This window comes from Brachyhypopomus gauderio, chromosome 7 (genome assembly GCF_052324685.1).
Source record: "Brachyhypopomus gauderio isolate BG-103 chromosome 7, BGAUD_0.2, whole genome shotgun sequence".
In the NCBI taxonomy this organism is placed as follows: domain Eukaryota; kingdom Metazoa; phylum Chordata; class Actinopteri; order Gymnotiformes; family Hypopomidae; genus Brachyhypopomus; species Brachyhypopomus gauderio.
The window spans coordinates 25,041,474-25,054,425 of record NC_135217.1 but is presented as its reverse complement, the minus strand read 5'-3'; the positions used below and the strand labels follow the sequence as shown (position 1 = coordinate 25,054,425).

General features: G+C 43.2%; 1 protein-coding gene across 3 annotated transcripts in view; it reads right to left on the bottom strand.

Annotated features, from left to right (window-relative positions):
• Positions 1 to 12,952, bottom strand: part of cntnap2a (contactin associated protein 2a) — a 342,082-nt gene that overhangs the window by 42,812 nt on the left and 286,318 nt on the right. For all 3 annotated transcript variants that reach the window (XM_077012789.1, XM_077012790.1, XM_077012791.1), the window contains exon 17: positions 3,877 to 4,095. In XM_077012789.1, the coding sequence (XP_076868904.1) occupies positions 3,877 to 4,095 (219 nt within the window). The remainder of the gene's footprint in view (positions 1 to 3,876; positions 4,096 to 12,952) is intronic.

Sequence of the window (12,952 nt, the reverse complement as noted above, 5' to 3'; positions counted from 1 at the left end):
AGTCTTTTTAATCTGTTAGAGCTGCTTTTCTTAACTGACCTTAATAAAACGTACAAGCCCAAATCATTTCGTTCGGGGATATTAGAGTGTGTGCTCTGAGCTCTGGGGAGATAAGCCAGCAGTCGCTCTGCTACTCGTCCTAATGGGCTTGAGAATCATTTGTGAGAAAGTGCGTACCACGGAACTAAACAACCCCAGAGGAAGCGCAAGCCCTTCTGTTTCAGGGATAATTACTTTCCCAGAGACTTTTTGATTCTTTTAAAAAATGTTTTTCTACTGCCTCATTTTTCTTAGTGATGTTATCTGGACATTGGCCCCCAGAACCTTAGTGCTTAGTGTTAAAATGCTGACCTTTTCACCAGCCAAAAGAGTTTACTGTTACTATAGTAACTAGCGGAGTGTAGTGTTACTATAGTTACTAGCTGTCTGCATTCCTCCAGGTGGAAGGAGGAAGCCGTCCCAGTGTTGCGTTAACTGCTTCGGGAGTCTTGCACAATCAATTATATCAATTGAACTTCTACTCAAACATGTACTGTACTATTCAATAAAAACAGTAAAGAATGATTAGGCACTCTTTAAAAATGGTAGCCTGAGTGACGTTTCTGTAATGATTCTGTGAGGCTCTATGACATTTAACCAATCAGTGATGTACACTGTTTCAGGCTCCACCCATGTGTTCTAGCTTAGCATGCTTGGTTCTGTAGGCCAAAGGTCATTCAGACTCAGCCTTGGCACAAAGGTGCAGTATGGGACACTTGGCAGTTCAGAAACTTTCAAAAAGCATGAAAAATGTTTCAAAAACCATAACGAGCCGCAATGTGCCACACAGAACCATGGAAAAACATCAAACACTGTCCCACTAGCAGAACGAAAGAACTTCTCCTCGGCCACAAAGAGAGTTGTGGGGTCTGAAAAACTAACTAAGTGATCACAAACGACATGACACCTGCTGCTGGACACCCTGCCAGAACCTTCCAGAACCTTCGTGTTAGCAACGCCGCGCTGGCTACACGGCAGCCGTCCCGAGGACAGACAGAAGGCCAGCAGGACTGACATGAAGAGGAAGGTGTCTCCAGCCGGCCCACAGGTGCCATTTCTGTCCGGCGCTGTTGCAAACTGCCAGCGCTCGTGAAGGTGTTGCCATGACGGCTGATCTGCCGCTCTGTTAAGTTATCTACCCACCAACTGTCAGCTGGTTTTGCAGACACCTTCTTCACTCTGTCTCTCTCTCCCTCCTCCTCCTCTCCGCTCAAACCAAGGCCCAATCACCAGCTGTCAAGACGTTATCAGTCACTACCCTGAATAACTACTGTCCTTGTGCTCTTAACTGCTATCATTAGCAGTGTTGAGGAGTTAGTTGAGGTTCATATCAAAGTTATTATGTTAGCCACAACTGACAAACACAAGTTTAAATACGGTCCTGACGTATAAGCCGGAGTTGAGCCGGAAATGTCTAGTTCAGCTGCAGGTGACTAACCTCCCTAGTTCTCTGGCTGGCGTAGACAGACTGTGGACAACAGTCAACATGAGGAGGTTCACTGTCGATCACAGCTCTGTGTCTGGCATGGTGGTACTACAGAACCTCCCCACCAGATGGGGAGAACCCGAACGTCCTGACTAACTGACCTCGGAGCGGAAGCACATTCTCTAGTCTATAACCCCCAGTACGTCCATCTCCTGGGCCTCCCCACTGGGGCATATCAGACAGTTAATCCCTGCAAACGGCGGGGGAATGCTGCCGCACGTGAGAAGCACAGAGCCGGGCCCGAGACCTCGCGCCCTCACGCACAGACCCGTCAGCTCTGGTGCCGTCTGCCACCTGCCGCTGGGGCGCCTGGTCCAACACCAGCAGCTTACAGGCTTCTCAGGCTGTCTCCTTGAATTTTGAACGCAAAATTCATGAGCTGTCTTGAATTTTGAAAAACAAAATTCATGAGCTCATCCCAGCACGCCGTCTCTTCAAGCCCTTATACTGACAGGTCGGTTCAGTCTCACTCTCCACGCTCAGATATGCACATCTTTCATATTCGTTCCAATAAAGTCGCTCAGGATTAATAACTACAAAATAAAATTGAAAATCAGTTTCAGTATTAATTTATTTCATTTGGTCTTTCCAGAAACCGATACTCTCTAGTGCATTTTAAGACTGATTCACTGCTTGCATTGGTCTGTGGTCATCTAAGAGTTGCCCTGAGTGTACTCAGTTCACCGAAACCTCTCTGTACCGTCTGTAGAAGATCCGTCAGACGTCACATAACCTCATAACCCTGCAGAGCTCTGTTTCACTTCTGTTGAGCACAAATGTGCAACGTCTAAAGACAGGACACAATGGAATACGATATGTGATGTAAAATGTGCTGAAGTGGGGCTGACAGTAGTAATGGTTATATGACCAAAGCTGTCCTCCATTAACCCGAGCGTCAGTGAAGCTGCGTCCGTACAGGAGGGCGTGTCCGTTATGGTGGGCGTGGCCGGCTGGCACTGACTGCAGGTCATGTGACCTGCCGCAGAACTGCAGCACTCAGGGAAGGTTCTGTTCAGGCAAAGCTCACACAACTCACATCTCCTCTTCCTCACTCGTCAAGATGACAAATACAGCAGAGGTAATCTTTCAGAGACAGGTCCTCCCCAGCTTCGGAGTGTGTGTGCATACACACGCGCAGATGTATGCACACACACACACACACACACACACACACACACACACACACACACACACACACACACACACACACACACACACACACACACACACACACACACACACACACAGGCAGAAGGACTAGTCAAGGTAGTGGAAAGATGGAATTTTACTACTTGACTGCATCACAGAAAGAGAGAAACATATGGAGAGAAAAGGAGGGAGAGGATGAGAGGTGAAAGAGAGAGAGGATGAGAGGAAGAGAGAGGGAGAAGAGAACACAGCATCAGGACCTGGTGGTGGTGATAAGGAGAGATCACTGGATCTACCTTCACATGGAATTTGGACTCACTCAAAATGTCCAGAACAAAGAGATGTTATTGTTTTTTTAAGGGAAGCCTGCTTGTCATGTGTGTGTGTGTGTGTGTGTGTAGTTCATCTGTGTGTGTAGCTCATCTGTGTGTGTGTGTGTGTGTGTGTGTGTGTAGTAGTAGTAGTAGTAGTAGTAGTAGTAGTTCATCTGTGTGTGTAGCTCATCTCTGTGCATGTGGCTCATCTGTGTGTGTAGCTCATCTGTGTGTGTGTAGCTCGTGTGTGTGTGTGTAGCTCGTATGTGTGTGTGTACCTCACCTGTATGTGTAGCTCATTTGCGTGTGTATAGCCTTGGTGAGTGAGTTTGTTTGTATACTTAATGCACATGTGGGTGAGCTGTTTGTTGAGTTCCAGTTAATTACTGTAATCTGTGTGTGTGGAACATACCCACGTAGAGCTGGCTGTAGAGCTCCAGCCATGTGTGTGTGTGTGTGTGTGTGTGTGTGTGTGTGTGGAACATGCCCACGTAGAGCTGGCTGTAGAGCTCCAGCCATGTGTGTGTGTGTGTGTGTGTGTGTGTGTGTGGAACATACCCACGTAGAGCTGGCTGTAGAGCTCCAGCCATGTGTGTGTGTGTGTGTGTGTGTGTGTGTGTGCGTGTGTGTGGAACATACCCACGTAGAGCTGGCTGTAGAGCTCCAGCCATGTGTGTGTGTGTGTGTGTGTGTGTGTGTGTGTGTGTGTGTGTGTGGAACATGCCCACGTAGAGCTGGCTGTAGAGCTCCAGCCATGTGTGTGTGTGTGTGTGTGTGTGTGTGTGTGTGTGGAACATACCCACGTAGAGCTGGCTGTAGAGCTCCAGCCATGTGTGTGTGTGTGTGTGTGTGTGTGTGTGTGTGTGTGTGTGTGTGTGTGGAACATACCCACGTAGAGCTGGCTGTAGAGCTCCAGCCGTGTGTGTCCCTGCGGCGGTGCGGGTCGGACTTGCCGGTATCGCTGGTCCAGCTGCAGTACCGCCTCCTTGACGTTGCGCTCGGCGCTGACGCGATGCCATTGGTCGTCGTTGAGCGGAGTGGGCGAGTGCACAGCGAGCTCCTCTGGCCCGTTCCCCACGTCGAATGAGAAGGACACGACCGTCGGGGCTGGAGACAGATCATCCATACCGCATTATTCACCCGCATTCACCTGCAAACCATGCTTGTTCTCGTTTAATTAAGTGCAGTTACAGTGCAAATATCCCAGTATTGCCTTTAAGACACCTGCAGCACATACCAGTATATAGCAGTATGCACCAGTACATACCAGTACAATACCAGTATGAAGCAGTATGCACCAGTACATACCAGTACAATACCAGTATATAGCAGTATGCACCAGTACATACCAGTACAACTGAGTGGGAGATATGTAACTCCACCTAGTTCTCTCAGTCTCTGAATTTATAAGTCATACAATTAAATGTATTGGTCGCCACATGTTTCAAATCCCAACTGTGTTTTCAGATCTTGTGAGAGTTTTGAGATTTTTCTGAAATGTGAATTATATTTCTTAGACTCGATCTGCTGCACTGATGACTACACAGCCAGGAGATTCCACATCTAGAATTCCTTAATGGAAATCTAAAAACGCCCGGTACCGCAGTTTTAATGAGTTTTTCTTTTTGCAGTTGCTCATGTAGTCTGTCTATTGACTTTGCTGTAGTAAACCGTACATACATTATCAGCCTTACACTCATTTAGCAATTCTAAAAGCAAATCAGTAAACAGAGTTGGATACATTAGACCCGTCATTCAAAAGTGAAAAGACTGTATTTCTTCTGGAAAGCCATGAAAATGCCCCCCAATGTGCCAATTACTCTTATTTCTATAAAGAGATAAACCACCATTAAAAAGGGTAACATATCTGCACAACAACAGAGGCCAATGCTGGACAGAGAGGAAGAGGACGAGGAAGAGGATGATGAAGAGGATGAGGAAGAGGATGAGCATCCATTACAAATGAGATCATTTGATTGGCATGTGGTCAGCCATGGGTTGAGTTCTCAGGAGGCTCAACAGAAGGTCCAGTCTAATCTGAGCTGCTACAGTGTAGACATTTCTAAATGATAGGTAAGTAGGCCCTAGTGTACCATAGTACTGAACTCCCAGAACGGAACTATGTAGTCCACAGTACTGTAGTACTGTAGTGTGGCAGTGAAACCAATCTATGTCACTGGAAAAGCAAGAATGCTAACAGTGTCTCATTGAACACAGCAGTGTCGATGATATGAACCCTCTGTGTCTTACAGTGACACAAATGTTACAGTATAAATTATTGTACAGTTCTGAACAGGGTGATAACGCGGTGTTGATGTTAGTGTGCTGCTGTGTGAAGTGTGTATAATGTTTATACAAAAGGAGCCCTGTTCTCAGGATCGTGCTTAAGTGGTTGTCAAAAACTGTCCTGCATCATATAACTCTACTGAATCACATAACTGTACATCATCACAACACCGCATGTGTGTTACAGTACTGGTGGTGTGAACACAACAGTCCCCCTGTAACTGTGTGTACATACTGCATGTTTGTGAATATGAGGACCGAAGGTGGGACCTCAGGGCCACTCTCAGGGTGTGTGTGGTTACTGGGTCCTTACCGTGTGTGTGTGGTTACTGGGTGCTTACAGTGTGTGTGTGGTTACTGGGTCCTTACAGTGTGAGCGTGGTTACTGGGTCCTTACAGTGTGTGTGTGGTTAATGGGTGCTTACAGTGTGTGTGTGGTTACTGGGTCCTTACAGTGTGAGCGTGGTTACTGGGTCCTTACAGTGTGTGTGTGGTTACTGGGTCCTTACAGTGTGCGTGTGGTTACTGGGTTCTTACCATGTGTGTGTGGTTACTGGGTCCTTACAGTGTGTGCATGGTTACTGGGTCCTTACAGTGTGTGTGTGGTTACTGGGTCCTTACAGTGTGTGTATGGTTACTGGGTCTTTACAGTGTGTGTGTGGTTACTGGGTCCTTACCGTGTTTGTGTGGTTACTGGGTCCTTACAGTGTGTGTGTGGTTACTGGGTCCTTACAGTGTGTGTGTGGTTACTGGGTCTTTACAGTGTGTGTGTGGTTACTGGGTCCTTACAGTGTGTGTGTGGTTACTGAGCCCTTACAGTGTGTGTGTGGTTACTGGGTCCTTACAGTGTGTGTGGTTACTGAGCCCTTACAGTGTGTGTGTGGTTACTGGGTCCTTACAGTGTGTGTGTGGTTACTGAGCCCTTACAGTGTGTGTGTGGTTACTGGGTCCTTACAGTGTGTGTGTGGTTACTGAGCCCTTACAGTGTGTGTGTGGTTACTGGGTCCTTACAGTGTGAGCGTGGTTACTGGGTCTTTACAGTGTGTGTGTGGTTACTGGGTCCTTACAGTGTGTGTGTGGTTACTGAGCCCTTACAGTGTGTGTGTGGTTACTGAGTCCTTACAGTGTGTGTGTGGTTACTGAGTCCTTACAGTGTGTGTGTGGTTTTGGCCACTGTGTGTTAAAGTCTGATAAATGAAGACTTTTCAGAAACTGTGTCTTAAAGACTTGATAAAAACTGTAAAAATCAGCGGGATGACATACGGAATCTCAGAAATATCCTCCACAGGAGAGGTGAGGTACACTTATGTGGATGTCTTTATGTGTGTGTGTACATGTGTGTTTGTGTGTGGTGGTGGGGTGTGTGCGTGCTGTCTCATGTCCTTCCCCCAGGCCCTTCCCACAGGCTTCACTGCTGCATAATCCTGACTTAGCTTAACTTCACCTGTCCGCTGGGTAAAACACTCAGTTGAGTTCACTGGTGCCATCACCCTGCCTCCCCCCCTCACTCACTCACACACACGCACACACACACACACACACACACACACACACACACACACACACACACACACACACACACACACACATACACACACACACACACACACACACACACACACATACACACACACACACACACACACACACACACACATGTACCAAGACCTCACTATGGTAACAATAATAATAAAGCCAGGAACTCCTCTCTGTCTCACTTGGTCTGTGTGTGTGTGTGTGTGTCTCTCTCTCTTTCTCTCTCTTCCTCTCTCTCTCTCTATCTATCTATCTACATATCTGTCTATTAATTTAATTTAAAAATGCAGCAAAGCAAGAACACTAAAGACAGTTCCATAATAATCAGTATCTACTCACTTAACCAGTTTGGATAGAAACCAAGTGGGTTTTCATGAATCTGAATAACACTACAATAGGTCAGGATCCCATCAGACGATACAATTAAACACCATCTGTGACTAATTGATCACATTTATCTTACATTCATCTGATAAATTAAAATGCCTTTTTTGATCCAGCCAGGGGAGTCTGGGTCTGGTAGATGGTAGATGGTAACCATCTCTCTTCTCACAGGTGTGTGCTAAGCCGACCCAGGAGATGAGCTAATATGATAAGACTGTGAATAGAAGATAGAAATGTGTTAATTGAATGCAGTCAGCGTAGAAATCGGTGAGGGAATCTTCCGGTAATCTACGGTTTCTCCTGCAGTCTCGGTCGTGGGCGCTAGCGGCTGTCTGCGGGAGAGTTGGGTAACTGGGATGACAGGCAGGAGAAACAGACTTCTGCCCAAGTTCTACCCGTGTGTGGAGAAAACCACCGTCTGGAAAGAACAACGTTCTCCTGTGTGTGAGAGGAGAGGCACACGACTCTTTTGTCTTGTGTCTTGTGCATAAGTTCTCATTGACTTAAGCGATGAAATGTATATTTATATATATATAGATGATGAAGGGCCTCTGCCCATCACCAACCACCACGTCAGACATCTGTTCCTCTGAGGACCCCACACAGCGACCTCCCTCCCAGTCCCTCCCAGTCTCCCACACACAGCACGCCATCTCCCATTCTCCGACACTTATTCAGCCGATGGCGCCCCCTGGAGGACATTTATGACACCTGCTGTTAGAGCTTTTCAGAAGCCAGCCATTCACTTAAATGCTCCAAGGTTTGTTGTGTGTGGATCTAGGCTGCTGCAGGTAGGGGGTGCTGTTCTGCCGCTGCGGACGTGTGTGAGAGTGTGAGGAGTGTGAGAGAGGGTGGGTGGTGATGGCGTGATGCCCAGAGTGAGAGAGGCCCTGGGGTGAGAGGCAGCCTTGGCTCCAGAATGGCTCGCTGGCCCTGGTTCAGGTCTGTGTGCCAGACCTACAGTGGCCCGGTGAAGAGGAGGAACATCAGGGGCAGCCACACACACACACACACACACACACACACACACACACACACACACACACACACACACACACAGTTCTAAACTGCCACATCAGAGTTGCCCCATTAGCTCCCCTTCTAAAAATTAATTGAATAAAAACTCGTGTCGTTGTAGTGGAGCTCTTTGTGTTGTATTGGAGCTGTTGTGTTTGTGTTGTGTATTCTTTGCAAATCAAATTATGCTGATTCAGTTTGGGAACAGAATGGGAACAAAGTCACACCCATCTAAATATAAAATATAAGAATAAAATGAAGCAAATCTACTATGAACTATTTTAGTACACCACAAATCAGCCCAAACTCAAACAAACACTCATTTGATTTAGTTTTGTGTGTGTTTGGCTCTGAGAGGAATGTGGTTTAATGCAGGCAGAAATCACTACCCTAGATTTCTATGAGTTAAGGGAACTCAACTTATGCAGGTAGTGAAGTGTACCTGGTGTGCCCGCTCTCAGGTATTATGTCACTATGTCACACATTGTCACAATGTGGTGACCAAATGGTCACCATGAGGAAACCAGCTGTGACCATCACAAACAGTCCCTGTGTGCACAACATAGATGTACAGTATGTACAGTGTAGGTGTACATGTGTATATAGTGTAGGTGTGCATGTGTATATAGTGTAGGTGTACATGTGTATATAGTGTAGGTGTACATGTGTATATAGTGTAGGTGTGCATGTGTATATAGTGTAGATGTACATGTATATATAGTGTAAGTGTACATGTATATATAGTGTAGGTGTACATGTATATATAGTGTAGGTGTATATGTATATATAGTGTAAGTGTGCATGTGTATATTGTGTAGGTGTACATGTATATATAGTATAGGTGTACATGTGTATATAGTGTAGGTGTACATGTGTATATAGTGTAGGTGTGCATGTGTATATAGTGTAGGTGTGCATGTGTATATAGTGTAGGTGTGCATGTGTATATAGTGTAAGTGTGCATGTGTATATAGTGTAGGTGTACATGTGTATAGTGTAGGTGTGCATGTGTATATAGTGTAGGTGTACAAGTGTATATAGTGTAGGTGTACACGTGTATATAGTGTAGGTGTACACGTGTATATAGTGTAAGTGTGCATGTGTATATAGTGTAGGTGTACATGTGTATATATAGTGTAGGTGTGCATGTGTATATAGTGTAAGTGTACATGTATATATAGTGTAGGTGTACATGTATATATAGTGTAGGTGTATATGTATATATAGTATAGGTGTACATGTGTATAAAGTGTAGGTGTACATGTGTATATAGTGTAGGTGTGCATGTGTATATAGTGTAGGTGTGCATGTGTATATAGTGTAAGTGTGCATGTGTATATAGTGTAGGTGTACATGTGTATAGTGTAGGTGTGCATGTGTATATAGTGTAAGTGTGCATGTGTATATAGTGTAGGTATACATGTTTATATAGTGTAGGTGTGCATGTGTATATAGTGTAGGTGTACACGTGTATATAGTGTAGGTGTACACGTGTATATAGTGTAGGTATACACGTGTATATAGTGTAGGTATACACGTGTATTTAGTGTAGGTGTGCATGTGTATATAGTGTAGGTGTGCATGTGTATATAGTGTAGGTATACATGTGTATATAGTGTAGGTGTGCATGTGTATATAGTGTAGATGTACACGTGTATATAGTGTGGGTATACACGTGTATATAGTGTAGGTGTACACGTGTATATAGTGTAGGTGTACATGTGTATATAGTGTAGGTATACATGCGTATATAGTGTAGATGTACACGTGTATATAGTGTGGGTATACATGTGTATATAGTGTAGGTGTGCATGTGTATATAGTGTAAGTGTGCATGTTTATATAGTGTAGGTGTGCATGTGTATATAGTGTAGGTGTGCATGTGTATATAGTGTAGGTGTACATGTATATATAGTGTAAGTGTGCATGTGTATATAGTGTAAGTGTACATGTATATATAGTGTAGGTGTACATGTATATATAGTGTAGGTGTATATGTATATATAGTATAGGTGTACATGTGTATAAAGTGTAGGTGTACATGTGTATATAGTGTAGGTGTGCATGTGTATATAGTGTAGGTGTGCATGTGTATATAGTGTAAGTGTGCATGTGTATATTGTGTAGGTGGACATGTATATATAGTGTAGGTGTATATGTATATATAGTATAGGTGTACATGTGTATAAAGTGTAGGTGTACATGTGTATATAGTGTAGGTGTGCATGTGTATATAGTGTAGGTGTGCATGTGTATATAGTGTAAGTGTGCATGTGTATATAGTGTAGGTGTACATGTGTATAGTGTAGGTGTGCATGTGTATATAGTGTAAGTGTGCATGTGTATATAGTGTAGGTGTGCATGTGTATATAGTGTAGGTGTACATGTATATATAGTGTAGGTGTGCATGTGTATATAGTGTAGGTATACATGTGTATATAGTGTAGGTGTGCATGTGTATATAGTGTAGATGTACACGTGTATATAGTGTGGGTATACACGTGTATATAGTGTAGGTGTACATGTGTATAGTGTAGGTGTGCATGTGTATATAGTGTAGATGTACACGTGTATATAGTGTGGGTATACACGTGTATATAGTGTAGGTGTACATGTGTATAGTGTAGGTGTGCATGTGTATATAGTGTAAGTGTGCATGTGTATATAGTGTAGGTGTACATGTGTATAGTGTAGGTGTGCATGTGTATATAGTGTAAGTGTGCATGTTTATATAGTGTAGGTGTGCATGTGTATATAGTGTAGGTGTGCATGTGTATATAGTGTAAGTGTACATGTGTATATAGTGTAGGTGTACATGTGTATATAGTGTAGGTATACATGTTTATATAGTGTAGGTGTGCATGTGTATATAGTGTAGGTGTACACGTGTATATAGTGTAGGTGTACACGTGTATATAGTGTAGGTATACACGTGTATATAGTGTAGGTATACACGTGTATTTAGTGTAGGTGTGCATGTGTATATAGTGTAGGTGTACATGTGTATATAGTGTAGGTATACATGTTTATATAGTGTAGGTGTGCATGTGTATATAGTGTAGGTGTACACGTGTATATAGTGTAGGTGTACACGTGTATATAGTGTAGGTATACACGTGTATATAGTGTAGGTATACACGTGTATTTAGTGTAGGTGTGCATGTGTATATAGTGTAGGTGTGCATGTGTATATAGTGTAGGTATACATGTGTATATAGTGTAGGTGTGCATGTGTATATAGTGTAGATGTACACGTGTATATAGTGTGGGTATACACGTGTATATAGTGTAGGTGTACACGTGTATATAGTGTAGGTGTACATGTGTATATAGTGTAGGTATACATGCGTATATAGTGTAGATGTACACGTGTATATAGTGTGGGTATACATGTGTATATAGTGTAGGTGTGCATGTGTATATAGTGTAAGTGTGCATGTTTATATAGTGTAGGTGTGCATGTGTATATAGTGTAGGTGTACATGTATATATAGTGTAAGTGTGCATGTGTATATAGTGTAAGTGTACATGTATATATAGTGTAGGTGTACATGTATATATAGTGTAGGTGTATATGTATATATAGTATAGGTGTACATGTGTATAAAGTGTAGGTGTACATGTGTATATAGTGTAGGTGTGCATGTGTATATAGTGTAGGTGTGCATGTGTATATAGTGTAAGTGTGCATGTGTATATTGTGTAGGTGTACATGTATATATAGTGTAGGTGTATATGTATATATAGTATAGGTGTACATGTGTATAAAGTGTAGGTGTACATGTGTATATAGTGTAGGTGTGCATGTGTATATAATGTAGGTGTGCATGTGTATATAGTGTAAGTGTGCATGTGTATATAGTGTAGGTGTACATGTGTATAGTGTAGGTGTGCATGTGTATATAGTGTAAGTGTGCATGTGTATATAGTGTAGGTGTGCATGTGTATATAGTGTAGGTGTACATGTATATATAGTGTAGGTGTGCATGTGTATATAGTGTAGGTATACATGTGTATATAGTGTAGGTGTGCATGTGTATATAGTGTAGATGTACACGTGTATATAGTGTGGGTATACACGTGTATATAGTGTAGGTGTACATGTGTATAGTGTAGGTGTGCATGTGTATATAGTGTAAGTGTGCATGTGTATATAGTGTAGGTGTACATGTGTATAGTGTAGGTGTGCATGTGTATATAGTGTAAGTGTGCATGTTTATATAGTGTAGGTGTGCATGTGTATATAGTGTAAGTGTACATGTGTATATAGTGTAGGTGTACATGTGTATATAGTGTAGGTATACATGTTTATATAGTGTAGGTGTGCATGTGTATATAGTGTAGGTGTACACGTGTATATAGTGTAGGTGTACACGTGTATATAGTGTAGGTATACACGTGTATATAGTGTAGGTATACACGTGTATTTAGTGTAGGTGTGCATGTGTATATAGTGTAGGTGTGCATGTGTATATAGTGTAGGTATACATGTGTATATAGTGTAGGTGTGCATGTGTATATAGTGTAGATGTACACGTGTATATAGTGTGGGTATACACGTGTATATAGTGTAGGTGTACACGTGTATATAGTGTAGGTGTACATGTGTATATAGTGTAGGTATACATGCGTATATAGTGTAGATGTACACGTGTATATAGTGTGGGTATACATGTGTATATAGTGTAGGTGTGCATGTGTATATAGTGTAAGTGTGCATGTTTATATAGTGTAGGTGTGC